The 15187-nt window shown below is 46.1% G+C and overlaps 1 protein-coding gene across 2 annotated transcripts in view; it reads right to left on the bottom strand.

Moving 5' to 3' along the window:
- The window catches only part of PLPP1 (phospholipid phosphatase 1), a 147457-nt gene that overhangs the window by 34888 nt on the left and 97382 nt on the right, over positions 1-15187 (bottom strand). For both annotated transcript variants that reach the window (XM_068249226.1, XM_068249235.1), the window contains exon 3: positions 13849-14129. In XM_068249226.1, the coding sequence (XP_068105327.1) occupies positions 13849-14129 (281 nt within the window). The remainder of the gene's footprint in view (positions 1-13848; positions 14130-15187) is intronic.

Raw genomic sequence — 15187 nt, 5'->3', positions numbered from 1 at the left:
TGCTGCACGTTTGCGGTTTTCGGAAGAGTTTCGTCCTCAATGTAAAGTATAGGAAAAACGCAAACCGCTCTGAAAAACGCTACTTCAGAGCGGTTTGCCAGGCGTTTTTGTTACAGAAGCTGTTCAGTAACAGCTTTTACTGTAACAATATGTGTAATCTGCTACACAAAAACGGACCCAAAACCGCTAGGTATGTTTAGAAAACCTCTCTAAACATGCCTAGAATCGCTCTGAAATCAGCTCCCAAAACCGCTAGCATATTGCGGATCAGCTAGCGGTTTTGGTGTGCACTGGGCCTAAGAGCTTGTAATTATTGATAGGGTGCAGTGAGAACGCAAAACCTAAATTGTTCTAGTAAAGTAATTAAAAGGACCACTGAAGTGAGAAGTATATGGAAGGCTGCCGTATTTATTTCATTTTAAACAATACCAGTTGCCCGATTGGCTGCAGTAGTGTCCGAATAACACCAGAAACGAGCATGCAGCGAATCTGGTCAGATCGGACAATGTCAGAAACACCTGATCTGCTGCATGCTTGTTCAGGGTCTATGGATAAAAGTATTAGCGGCAGAGGATCAGAAGAATAGCCAGGCAACTGGTATTGCTTAAAAGTAAATAAATATGGCAGCCTCCATATACCTTTCACTTCAGTTGTCCGCAATAGCCTGGTATACATGCTATATGGTTCTTGGTCTAGGATAGAGTTTCTTAAACCTGTCCTCGTGACTATCTAACGGTGCAGGCTTTGCAGGCAACCTCACCTATGCACAAGTGGGGTTAATCAGTGTCTCGGCTAGGTGGATTCCATGTAGCTGAGACACTAATTACCCCACCAGTGCATAGCTGAGGTTGCCTGCAAAACATGCACCGTTGGGTAGTCACGAGGACAGGTTTGAGAAACACTGGTCTAGGCAGTCAATGCCCCACCGAGAGATCCAGCCCACCAGACAATCTTGTCCAATCGCAGGCCAAGGCTACTGATCTCAATCGATGTCCCAACCTGTCAGATATAATGTAATTTCTTAATTTCAATAAATTTTCAGGGAAAACCTTGATGCAATGGGGGCGGGCAGGAGCAGTGGCACATTCGTCACCCATAGCATTCAGTGTAATACTGCAGTGTGATAGATTTTCAATAATGTGCAGTGCGTGGAAGGAATAGAGCAAACTGCAACTGTGGAATTCCAGGAAAGTCCTATTGGGGGAATTTATGTTCACTTCAGGTTTGCTTTAAACACCAATAAAGACAACAAAATGTTAACTAGCTTACATGGGAGAACATTTTTTACCGCACATGAAGGCCACTTGTTACACATGAAGGAACAGTTAATATGAAAGTTTAATTACTAGTGGATACAATTTTCCCACACTGGGTAGACAAATATGGAATAAGAAAGTTTAATTACTAGGCAGATACAATCCAGCCATTTCTTCTAAAATGTCATTAAGATCTCCTTTCCCACTGCGCCACATGATCTCGGCCAATTCCAAAAGCTGGCGACTTGTTCCTCTGGGCACCATTTCACCAATCCGTTTTGTTTTGTAGTCAACAAAATGATTTACGGAGAAGTGATGGAATCCTGCTGCATGCAGCAACCCTGTGTGGGGGATCTCGCCAAAGTTCTGAACAGAGAGAGGATTGAAGTGATGGAATCCTGCTGCTTGCAGCCACCCTATGGAAGGACCTCGCCAACACTGAACAGACAGCAGAGCCTTCAGTGATGTTCGGCTTCATAGCATTCCATAGCAGGCCTGATCAGGGGCCTTCGTCAAGTTGCAGTATCTAGTCACTAGGCATATCGTGCCAAAAACCCACTGAGCAGGAAGAATGTGCGATTTTTTTTTTCTTTTGGAAAAACACAGCTCATCCACGATAAGGTTTTCATCTCCTATTCAACTGTTTTTGTACTTTATTCTCACACAACTCCCAATCAACACTCGTCTCTGAACTCATGTCCGATTCATCTTTCCATCATGATAAAACAAGTCACTTGACCAAGAGGAGATGAACTTCACAACAGATACTAATGGCAGCCAGTTCGGCACCCAAGTTCCTGTCCTAGGCACACACATTCTAGTTGACTGAACAAACATTCAGTTTAGAAGCGAGTGTTGAACAGACACCCTGACCTGCTCCAGCAGGTTCTCCTGGTTACAGGGTTGAGAGGAAAAGCGAGAAAGTGGCATTCCCCTGCATGAAGATCCTTTGAAGCTCCCAAAGGAACAATAGCCCTCAGAGAACACAGGCAATCAGTGACGATCGTTTTAGCTGCATTTACTAGAACGCTCTTGTGAGCAGATCCCAAGATACGATAGGAGGATATGCTACACATTTTATTCATGTTACTTTTGTCACTATAATTACCAATTCTGTATTTTGTAACAATTCTATATTATGTATATTGTGTATATACCATAGTCTGTATTGTTATGTACCCAGTGTTTGTTTCGTACTTTGTACAGTGCTACAGAAGTATTTTGGGGCTTTATAAAATCAATAAAAAGAATTATCGGTGTCAAGCTGCCAATAGGACAACTTCGTCTGAACAAAGCCTTTGCATAGATTTCACATTAGTGGCACATTTCTAACATGGATCTTCCTGGACAAAAACAATAATTCCTGGTAATTTTGTCTAGAAATCATAAGTGTGTAAACGTGTCCCTCTCCCCAAGGTGATACGGCCAAACAAATCTCACTCAAATGACCTCCACTGTTTGCTTAGGGAGCTTCCTTTTGAAGTTCCTGCATAATGTGCCTCATGTCCTTCCTCCTGCTCTCTCCCAAGAGCAGTACACACGGTTTGGCCAGAAGCCATGCAGCAAGTCTGTACAGAGCTTGTTCCAAAACAATCCACTACAGTTGTTTTGGGCAATAAAAGCTTTAAATTTGGGTCATAGCTTTAGGCATGCTCAGAGACTAAATGGTGCTTCTACAGGGGAAAAACTGGGTAACTGGCCAAGTAGAATACTAAAATATAAGAGGTGTTCATTTTTACCCGGGGCCCCCTTTTACCCCAATGTGTTCCTGGTACTTGCCCATGCCCCATTATAGAGAACATATTAGATAAGAAACCTTACAGATAAACCCTTTACAGATAACACATGGGAACAGTCTACACCGCTGATATAAAGCGGTATAGACGTTAGATGAAAGAATCTAGTATGTGAACAGCGAGCAGATGCCCCCAGGACACCTCGGATCAGCTCAGCAAGTAGACTCGCCTGTGCTTTTGCAGGGAGCATTGTTCTCTCCCAACTCAGCCCACCTGTCATGTGATGTAATTCATTCACCACCCCATCTACTACCCGCCCCCCTTCGTACAACTGAACACATTGCAAGACTGTAGGCTACCAACTCACCTGTACAGTCTCGTCCCTACAATGTCACCCAAAGCATCCAGACCTGATCCCTGCTGGGCGACATGCCTCGCATTGTGTGTACAAAGGCTTAATACTGAATTGTGTAGGCTGCAAGCAAGTCATCAATATCAGGCAGATATCAAGGATTTACCTGATTCAATAGCATATAGGCCTATACACATGCTGAACTGATGTTGCCTGATGGGGCGCCAACGCTGGGCTGTACAGACCTATAGTCAGCCTATGGCTGGGGTGTCAAATTCAAATACAAAGTGGGCCTGAATGTCTACTGGCCACCTTCCTCCCTTATAAAAGTTCCCTGGTGTCTAGTGCCCCTCTCCCTTGCCTACACAGTTCTCAGCTATATAGTGGCCCCCACCCAGCTCTATATAGTTCCTTACCATTTAGCGCTTTCCCCCTGGCGATCTAGGGCTTCACCTCCAATAAAGATTACCCAGTGGTCTAGAGTTGGCCAAACATAATGAAAAGTGGGGAAACCGCATGGGGGACAAATTTAATGGCTCTGAGGGCTAGATTTCACCCGCGAAGCGGAGGAGTTTGACATGTTAGCCTATAGAGTGGTGCAGATGTGACGTCATTTAGCGGGCGGTGAGTAAAATGTATTGGCCAAGGGGCTGCTGTGGTGCTGTACACACCCCAGATTATTAGCTGCCTCAGCAGACTTTAATCTAGCATGTGTACAGGCCTTATGCCTAGCTTTAGACCTTCTTAGCCCAGGAGTCAGTAATGTTCAGATTCTCATAATAAATTCTTGTCCTTAGAAACACTCTACCATTTCAACAAAATGAAAGTGCATTTAATGTGTTTGCATTTCTTTATGCCCATTTGGTGAAATATTTCTTGCTGCTAAGGCAGTTTTCACACCCACTGAACCTTGTGGTGTATGACTCCTCTATTTGCATGGACTTTGCATCTGTGTACACAATCACCTAGGAGGACTTCTCTCGTCATTCATCTCATGGTTTGCTCCATTTCTACGTAATGCATGGCTTAACGCAAACTTGTTGGGAGATGTAAACTTTTTTTTCCCCTTTTAAAAGTTCCTGAACAAGGTTACTACAAGGCGTACAGCCAATATACCCTGCTCCTGCACAAGTCCCGGCGGCGTTGATTACTATTGCCCCTCCAGGTCCACGTGGATGGTGGGGAATGATGTAGTTCGGCTTCCAGCTATTGCGGTCGGCCGAATTACAGTGTTTAAAAAAGTAACTTCAGCTCCATCTGACGGCGCCGAAGTTACTCACTGTGCGCCGCTATAGCAGTTATTCCTATTACGGTCTATAGTGGCGCCAGCTACGCCCAAATCTCCTGCGCTCTAATAGTCGTGCTCAACTACAATTACCTCTGCTCTACCCCACACCAGTGATTAACTGAATGGCTTGTTTAAGTGAGTAAGTGAAATATAGTAAAGCAAATGGGGGACCAAAGACCATAATTTAAGCATACTTTCAGTATAGGTTGCACGGTCTTAAAATGAGTCTCTTATAATCACTGCAGTATACATGTATTACAGATTCTACTTCCATTTTATCATACTGACATGTCGACTCCAATACATACAAAATAAAGATTATGAGGATTGTAAACTAGCTACAATTTGTGCTGATCTCTGCTTGGATAATGTTTTCGGTTATTTCTCTCCTCTCTCTCTTTTTCCAAGCGCAGTACACAGATGAAGCTCGGCTGAAAGGTCCGAATAGGACGACCTCAGAGTCCAGCACGTGTACAGCCGCACACAAAAACCCCGCCCCTCTCTGCGATCCACCTGGAGGATCTCTTCAGGGAGGGCATGGGTTTCCACACTCACTCAGCTCCAGTACGACATCACTCCTGCAACACTCCATTAGCCCTCTGCCTCCCGCAAAGGAAAAGAACATTTCACTTGACTGCAGACTAGTGACCTGTTTGTACAGCGTCAACCCAGTAATGTCACCCGGGAATTGGGCAACAATCACTGCAAGGTGACAATCCTAATAGATGCAAACGAGGCTTTAGGCTGTGTGCAGGCACTAGATTCTTAGCAGCCAAGGGAATTATTCAGAACTAGTCCGTCAATTAGGTCCATTTGAATAAACTGAAGCTAGATTGACACAGCGCGCGGCTGCGCCCGAATGCCAGCGCACACCCAGGATCGCCTACTCAGAGCCTACACGCATGGCAACACCCATGGTTACGCGCCTGCGCACTCGGCACCTGACACAGATGCAGATTCCTAAGCTTTTATGAAGGTACAATAGTTTTCTGCAAAAATCTAGCACGGCACAAGTGTTCCATGACCCGGTTTAGCGATCTGCTGTGCCAGATAACTATTGATGGGAATGACCATATTACAATTTTAACTCTAATTACTATAGCTACCAATTCTGCATTATGTACTATCGTTTTTGTGTATTCCACTCGTACAAAGCTCCAACATGTTCCATAGTGCTTTACAGTCAATAATAAAAAAACAACAATCTCCTCCTGCTGATTCCTCACTCCTCTCCCGCACAACCCTGCTTATTCTTCACCCCTCTCCCCCACACAACCCAACAGGACAAATGGGCTGTAGAAGAGCAGGGTGGGTGCACAGCAATCACTTCTAAAAGGCATCACCAAATATGAGCAAGGTTCAAAATCAGTTCAGACAACAGTAACGAAGCAGTTTTGTGGGCATTTGGTTTTAGCAGTATAAAGCTGTGCATATCCTTTGAATTACTGTTGCCTAAAATGGTTGATACGTGGGGGTGGAGAAACCATGGAAAATGCCTTCTCATCAGTTGTCCATTGCGTTATAGCTGACAGCAAATAATTCAGTGTAAACCCAGCCTTACAGAATGGATTGTTCAATTTTGAAAAGTTTGATAGCAAAAATAAAACCTTAATTGACATGATTACTTTCAGAATTTGCCATGGTTTCATTGTTGGTTTTAATCAAGCATTGAATTGTTCTACATAGTGATCTGAAAAGATTAGAGAGTTTCAAGCCATTACTCTCATTCGCTGTGAACTGAGCGAACATTCTACCTATCAATTCATTTTGTTAGAGAACTTTTGCCTATTTATAGCTGCCTGCTGTATTTGCAGTGACTGGCCATGCTATGGCAACACAGGATACAGATAAAGAGTGCAGTGCGCTCCCAGTGAGAGAACGGAGGAGGTGCGGTGCACTCCATGACTCCGGTGCCCCCTTCACCAGCAGGGATTAGGGCTGGAAAAGTGTACATGACTGTGGTCAGTTACCATGGAGAGCTGGCACAGCAGCACAACCAAACCAGAATAGCACACAAGATCGCTTTTGTAAATCAAATTTATAAAGTTGTCATAATACTCATTTTCAGAGGGCCCCACACTTTGTCTACATAAAAAAGGTAACTTTTAAAGCAGAAAAACAAACATACCTGTCTTTTGAAGTTTGAACCTTACACGAGTGCGAAAGCCGTCGGCTTCATCTATTACATTGCCGCCGGCTATATTCAATTAAATTAACCAAGTTGTAATACATTTGGCCGCAGCGAGACGGCCGTAAAATACATTGAGCTTAGTGTAATCGTTACATTTCTAACATTGGCCGCAGCGCAGCAGTCACTTCGCACATTGGCCGGCCAGAACCCGAAGTGGCTACACTTCGGGTTCTGGCCGTAACATATACACCATTGCTTGTATTGTTTTGTACCTGTGTTTGTTTCTTACTTCATAAATCACCACAGAATAGGTTGCTGCTTTATAAATCAATCATAACCAAGGAAGTGGCCACAGGTCTGGTGAGCAGTGTGTCTATTGGTAGACTTAGCTTGTAAAAGTGATGATAATTATTATAGAAAGGTTGAGCTTACAGCCACTTCCTTTAATATGAACATGGCTGCTCAGGCTACCAGATGTCTGTTAGTGCTATAATGTGAACAAATCTTCCATCAGGTTCCACCAGCTGCTCCGCTAGTTAGAAGGCAATGAGGTCAGCGTGCTCTTTGCCCAGATACACTGCAGAGTCCATTAGCGCTACGATGACTCCCCGACTCTTGAAACATACTTGTGTGCTTGATCTCCAGAGCAGCTTTCCTACAGGGGGTCAGTGATGGAGTAAGTGCGCAGTGCGGGGATTAAACTGTCAGCACTGTTTCGCACTGCTTACTTGTAACCTGGGATTTTCAGCTTTGGAAAACAGATGTTATTTTTAATCTAAATTTCCAACAGCGCCATACTTGGCCGGGCAGATTTAAACTGATTGCACAGCCAGATGCCGATAACAGTCCTCTGTCAGTCTGCCCAGCTGTAAATCAGAGCACAGAGTCCCGCGCTGTGACGGGCCGATTACAAACGCCGCTGGGAGACTTGTGTCATCTATGGGAAAGAGATTACCAGGCCATATAGCAGGAAGAACAAACACTGCAGACAAGTTTACTTTATGGTGAGGACTGACAGGGCTGTTAAAGAGCACATTTATACACGATTGACCATTAAAGCTCCAAAAAAAAAAAAAAAAATGTGCCTAATAAAATAGTAGATCTCACGCAACATGTATAATTTATTGAGTAACTACAATACTTCGGAGCAGTGTGTGGAGAGGTTACAAGATCTGTCAGTTTTTTATTATTCCGGATGGTGTCCTAGTTGGGGACATTCATCCTCAGCTTTCTGTTGGCCACACTAGAAAGCCTCACACACTACGAGTAAATAGAACACTAAACCTTATAAATGACACAGTATCAGCTGTTTGAAAATCAAAAAGCACAAATGATGGGAACAATAAATGATGGTCCACAATGGTGCTCAGGCATTCTGAATGACAGACAGGACACTTTGGCAGATAACCAGTTGTATGCAGCGCTACGAGCCATCTTTAAACGAGGTGTCCGCAAAGTCTATGGCACGCTCCCCTACAGGGATAGTGGCTGGATAGGAAAATGGTTCAGGCCTCGTTCAGACTATACACGCTGCCGTGCGCATTTTGGCAGCGCGTATAGTGCGCGACGCGCAAGAACGGTAGAAGGGCATAGACAGCCCTTCTACCGTTCCCATCATATGCGCTGCGTGGCAGCGCGATTGCGCTATCGCGTGCTGCACGCATTTTTTGTAATCACAGCGCAGATCCCATTCATTGTAATGAATGGGATCTGCAGCGCATAGTAGCGCAGACGGCGTGCGATCGGACGCGTTGCGTTCCGATCGCACATCCATCTGCGCTGAATGATGTGAACGAGGCCTTAGGGCCCTTTCACAAGTATTTTTACCACACCCCACAAAGAAAGTCTATGGAGACTTTCATTCTTCCGCGTTATGGCGCAACATGAGGGAAGTGACGTTTTTGCCGCATCCCTATTGCAGGTCCAGAACTATGTTACTGTCCGTCTTATCTGGCAATCTGTGCAGGCCCGGAAGTCGTGTTATTCTACAGCAACATGTAAAAATTACTGATGCGATGTCGTGGCACTTATGTGCGGAAGTGTATTTTTACAATACGCTACCATGCACTACCGCATACCCCGAAGCAGGAAGTGACGGCAAGGTAAAAATTATTTGTAAGAAAGTGGGTATCAGCTACAGATTGGGATAAAGTTCCTCTTTAACGTATTTCACAGCTGCTAAAATGTGTTCTCCTTAATTAAAATGTAGAATTAAGGCGTGTGTACGGCTTACAAACAAAAAGACGAGCAACTGATAACAGGTTGTTTGCCAGATCCAACCGCTGGTTCGGCATGTGTGTACAAGTCTTATGAATAACTTTGGGGTTTTTGAATTGGGACATGTGTCGTTTAGCTTGCGCACAGTCTTTAAGTGAATTGGTTGTTTAGTTGGTTGGCATGTGTGTGCGTACGTACTGGTTGTATGAACAACTTGTGAGGTTGATCATGTAGTGCGTTGGTTGTGCGTTATGCTGGGCGTGTGGATGAGACTTTAGACTACCTAAAAAGTTAAGTTTATGGCCGATTACTAAATCGTATTAAACCCCTACAACTTCTTCACTCTGCTCAACATTATGGTGAATGCACGGTCAGTGATTTCTCAGCTTTGGACATCTGGATCTGAAAGGGATGTTTGCAGTATTGGTGTTGCCAAGCCATATAGAGTAACATCACACATACAAAGGTCTAAGCTGGGCCCGGAGTTTGTGTAAGTGATACCAAACTCTGCAACGTGACAAATCCTGCAGAGAAGCCATCATTCCATTAAAAATATCTCTGCTACAATAGTCATTCCGTATTCATGCCAAGCACTGGACTATTTATACAGAGCCTCATAAAACTATTATTTTTCCTTTGAAATCTTGCTAAGCTGACGTTCCCCCCCAGACACGTTGGGGAATGCTGGCTATTAATACCCTGAGCAGGGTGCTGGAGCTCTTTATAGCGGCCCTTTGAAATAAAAGGCACTTGTGATATCATGTTCATCACACCAATGCTTGGGTTACATGGAATTACAGTAACAGGTCCAGCACCCCAATATTCCTGCATGCCAGCGGAGCACGTGCCAAGACACAGCGATACAGCCCATAGCGCGAGGCTGAGAAGAGCTGCAGAGATCTGCATCTTCAGCAATTCCAGAAAGAAAGAAAAAAAAAAAAAAAAAAGTTCTTTGTGTACAACAAAAAGGATTGTTCATGCCAAGATATAGAGAGGGCCTTGCCTCTGGTGGAAGCTGCAGCAGCAGCAAATGGAATGAGATACAAGAATAAGTGCTTCCATGGGCTGATAGCAGCTGTACACATGGAGAGGTATGTCCCAGGGCTAGCTGGTAGGTACAAATGTGAAGGATGAGCATTTATATTTTGGGTAACACAGAGGGACAGTAGGCCTCTGAAAATAAGAAATTCTGCCATGGTCAAGTCCAGGACGGGCACTTCCATAGAAGCAAATGGGGCAATTGCCCCAGAGCCTGTAGAGGCCCTCCCAAGATGGGCCCCCTTCCCTTCCAGCTAAGGTGACCCCATACATATCTGCAAGGAGTGAGGAAGAGAGGCGCCATGGGGAGAAGTCCGGAGTGTAGAACATGGTGCTGCCTCCTGTGTTCTGCCTGGATTAGGTAAAACCCCGCTGTGTGTAGCATAGAGTGTGGTGCTGCCTCCTGTGTTCTGCCTGGATTAGGTAAGACCCCGCTGTGTGTAGCATAGTGTGGTGCTGCCTCCTGTGTTCTGCCTGGATTAGGTAAGACCCTGCTGTGTGTAGCATAGAGTGTGGTGCTGCCTCCTGTGTTCTGCCTGGATTAGGTAAGACCCCGCTGTGTGTAGCATAGTGTGGTGCTGCCTCCTGTGTTCTGCCTGGATTAGGTAAGACCCCGCTGTGTGTAGCATAGTGTGGTGCTGCCTCCTGTGTTCTGCCTGGATTAGGTAAGACCCCGCTGTTTGTAGCATAGTGTGGTGCTGCCTCCTGTGTTCTGCCTGGATTAGGTAAGACCCCGCTGTGCGTAGCATAGAGTGTGGTGCTGTCTCCTGTGTTCTGCCTGGATAAGGTAAGACCCCGCTGTTTGTAGCATAGTGTGGTGCTGCCTCCTGTGTTCTGCCTGGATTAGGTAAAACCCCGCTGTGTGTAGCATAGAGTGCGGTGCTGCCTCCTGTGTTCTGCCTGGATTAGGTAAGACCCCGCTGTGTGTAGCATAATGTGGTGCTGCCTCCTGTGTTCTGCCTGGATTAGGTAAGACCCCGCTGTGTGTAGCATAGAGTGTGGTGCTGCCTCCTGTGTTCTGCCTGGATTAGGTAAAACCCCGCTGTGTGTAGCATAATGTGGTGCTGCCTTCTATGTTCTGCCTGGATTAGGTAAGACCCCGCTGTGTGTAGCATAGAGTGTAATGCTGCCTCCTGCGTTCTGCCTGGATTAGCTAAGACCCCGCTGTGTGTAACAGAGTGTGGTGCTGCCTCCTGTGTTCTGCCTGGATTAGGCAAGACCCCGCTGTGTGTAGCATAGAGTGTGGTGCTGCCTCCTGTGTTCTGCCTGGATTAGGTAAGACCCCGCTGTGTGTAGCATAGAGTGTAATGCTGCCTCCTGCGTTCTGCCTGGATTAGCTAAGACCCCGCTGTGTGTAACAGAGTGTGGTGCTGCCTCCTGTGTTCTGCCTGGATTAGGCAAGACCCCGCTGTGTGTAGCATAGAGTGTGGTGCTGCCTCCTGTGTTCTGCCTGGATTAGGTAAGACCCAGCTGTGTGTAGCATAGAGTGTGGTGCTGCCTCCTGTGTTCTGCCTGGATTAGGTAAGACCCCGCTGTGTGTAGCATAGAGTGTGGTGCTGCCTCCTGTGTTCTGCCTGGATTAGGTAAGACCCAGCTGTGTGTAGCATAGAGTGTGGTGCTGCCTCCTGTGTTCTGCCTGGATTAGGTAAGACCCCGCTGTGTGTAGCATAGAGTGTGGTACTGCCTCCTGTGTTCTGCCTGGATTAGGCAAGACTCCGCTGTGTGTAGCATAGAGTGTGGTGCTGCCTCCTGTGTTCTGCCTGGATTCAGTAAGACCCCGCTGTGTGTAGCATAATGTGGTGCTGCCTCCTGTGTCCTGCCTGGATTAGGTAAAACCCCTCTGTGTGTAGCATACAGTGTGGTGCTGCCTCCTGTGTTCTGCCTGGATTAGGTAAGCGCCCGCTGTGTGTAGCATAATGTGGTGCTGCCTCCTGTGTTCTGCCTGGATTAGGTAAAACCCCGCTGTGTGTAGCATAATGTGGTGCTTCCTCCTGTGTTCTGCCTGGATTAGGTAAAACCCCGCTGTGTGTAGCATAATGTGGTGCTGCCTCCTGTGTTCTGCCTGGATTAGGTAAGACCCCGCTGTGTGTAGCATAGAGTGTGGTGCTGCATCCTGTGTTCTGCCTGGATTAGCTAAAACCCTGCTGTGTGCGCACTCTAAATTTGTAAGGTAAAGAAGGAGGAGGAGGAGGAGGAGAAGAAAAGGGGGTCCCCTCCAACAATGCTTTTGGGGACAGATAGACACCTAATAATTGTGGCTGGGAGTGTGGTGGGATGGGTCCTAGGAGTTGGCTAAAGGGGTGCGGGGGGTTGGGGCATTGCTAGCCCCCCCCCCCCCCCCCATTTACTTTTGCCCCGGGGCCTCATTGTAGCTAGAACCGGCCCTGGTCAAGTCAAAGCTCTCTTTAGCCACTTTCTCATATGCTTAGTTCCTCAGATCTGTGGTAGCTTTGATTATATATAAAAAAAAATAAATAAAAAAAAAAAATAAATAAATAAATAAATAAATAATGTACCCGAGGCGGTGCAGATGGGACACAGAGGCATGACATGCCTTTGTGCCCGCCCCCCGCTCTTTGCTGCCCAGCGCTATCACCCCCTGAAATTGCAGAATAGCAACAATCTTGAGGGGATGGGAGGAGAGGTACTCCCTGCTAAATGCCCATGGGAGCATCCCAGAAACCTTTCCTCAGCTGCCATTGGGCAGCTCTGCCTCCCAACGGCCGCTACCCTGCCTCCCTGCACAGTGCTCTGTGTGAGACACACAGCACAGCGCTTCCAGCGTATGAAACTAAAGGAGAGCAGATCACAGGAGCGGCACAGAGTGGTGGGGATTGTGGCTACCTGATCTGGCCAGCCCCCCGGATCAGGTAGCGTGTTGCTTCAGGTAAAATCCTCAGCTCGGGGTCACTTTAAAGCCTCATTTCACTTATTAAAGTGAACCCAAATTGAGGAGAGGGGGGGGGGGGCGGGGGAAGGAGTTGACTTTTACTTACAAGACAAATAAGACAAATAACATTTATATTGCGCTTTTCTCCTTGCGGACTCAAAGCGCCAACCTGGGGCTTCTCCCACCCATAGTCTGAGGTCAACAAAATGAAAAGGTTGCCTCCTCGATTAGCTCCTGTAGACGGGAGCGCATGCACAGTTACAATTCTTTACGAGCGGCGCATGTGCAGAACACTCTCAGCTATGGGAGTATGATCAAGGAGGCGCTTGGCAGGGACAGCACATGTGCAGTAGTGCGCAATTCGGCCAGTCCCGGACCTTAACTGGGGTGACAGCGGAACAGAGGGGATCTGGAGGACACAGAGGAAGGCCCAAGTTAGTCATTAAAAGTGAACCTTTTTTCCCTGTTTCAGGGACACTAACTTTATTAGCATAACTGCAGCTACCAACTATGACTATCAAAGTAATGTTTTGTACAAACTACCACTCCTATGGTAACAGACGCGCATCCCCAGATTGTGCTCCCATGACCAAGAATGTTCTGCGCAAGCTCATTGTAACAAACTGCACACACCACTCCGACGATCAGGGGTGCGCGCAGCTGGGACTGCAAATAAGCTGTAGTCCACAACTCAGGCGAGTCGCAGATACACAAAGCACAGGAAGAGTTAACCTCGCGGGCTTGCACTTGATGTACACACAGAGAACACCTTACAGAGTAATGTTCTAGTGCAGTAAATTGTCCGTGATGTCTGCTGGCATTGCTACCCATTAATGGAGAGCAGGTACAACACAATACACTAGTCAGAGCCTCCTGGAAAGCAGGGTTCCCACATGCCAAACGTATAAATAGCAAAACAAACAGCAGTGACAAGACTCACCGAGCCTCGTTGGCCTTCACAGCATCGCCTTGGCACACAAAATCCACTATGTAGCCGGCACTGCAGTTGATCTTGCTCCAGTCAGGTTTGCAAACATCCAGGAAGTGTGGCCTCAGGCGACCTATCGTGTACTTGGCAATATCTGTCAGGGATTGGCTGACAGCAGCTCCGAAGATGAACGTCCCGATGGCCTTGTAAAGGGTGGCCACATAATGGTTCCTGATGAAGCCATTAGACTGCAAGTGATTATAATACACCGACAATGCCTCTCCCAAGATGATCTGCGGAGACAAAGACCAGAGAGAGATATTTAGGCAGACAATCCCACTCAGTATATTATTTGGATTTATATAGTGCCAGCATCTTCAGTGGCGCTGTACAATAGAGAATCTAAAAACCAGATCCTTTAGGTGGCCACTAGGGATGTACAAAAAGATGTAAATCTACAGTTTAGGCTCCATAACGTCACAGTGGGATGTTATGAAGAGACGTTGAAGCGGAGATGAACTCAGAACTTCCTCTCTGCTCTAAAAGATAAGCAACAACACAATAACCTTTAAAGAAAAACATTTGTTACAGCTGATACAAATCTTGCAATAAACCTGTAGTTTGTCTACTTCCTGCTTTAATGGAAGCAGTTATATTGTTAAAAAGTGTACCAGAGATGACACGGTCACACAACTTACAGGCATGTATAAAATTTGCATTGTATTTTTCTAAAATGTATGTCCCCTCACCGGAAATGCAGTGTTTACAAATGTACATGGAGATGGCAGGTTGTGCTCAGCTGTTCAAATACAGCAGTGTTTTCATCCTGGACTCACATCTAAACACAACAAACACACAAGTGCAATGCAAACAGAGCACAAGCCACAATAGCCCATCACAGCCAGATGGCCAACTTAACTGGTTTACAGAGGACTGAGTAATAAAAGAATGGCAAGGAACAGACAAGTTAAAATGAAAAGAACCCATATCACCAAGACAATGAGACCCGTAGGATTCAAGCACAATATAAAATGTTTTTGCAACACAAGGTGCGCTTTTTCAATTGAAAGTGCGTTCAGGGCGCGTCGCTTGCACACTTGCAACGTGACAGGTGCATTTTGCTGTATACACTAAGCCATCATAGTCGCTCCCAGTCAGATCATCCTGGGTACAGTATATAGACTAGAGACAAAGCAGAGTGCCAGCTGTCCATTGAGCTCTACATTATTTTCAACCAAAACAAATCAGTCATATTTGTCATGTCATACAGTAGGGTGACTAGCAGTTCCACGCAGTTGGTAAATGTGTGCAGAAAACTTGGATCACAGTGCAGGTGTTGAGGTAGTGGAGC

This window comes from Hyperolius riggenbachi, chromosome 1 (assembly GCF_040937935.1).
Source record: "Hyperolius riggenbachi isolate aHypRig1 chromosome 1, aHypRig1.pri, whole genome shotgun sequence".
Lineage (NCBI taxonomy): Eukaryota > Metazoa > Chordata > Amphibia > Anura > Hyperoliidae > Hyperolius > Hyperolius riggenbachi.
Note: the sequence above shows the minus strand (reverse complement) of the source record. Positions and strands in the feature narration are given on the sequence as shown.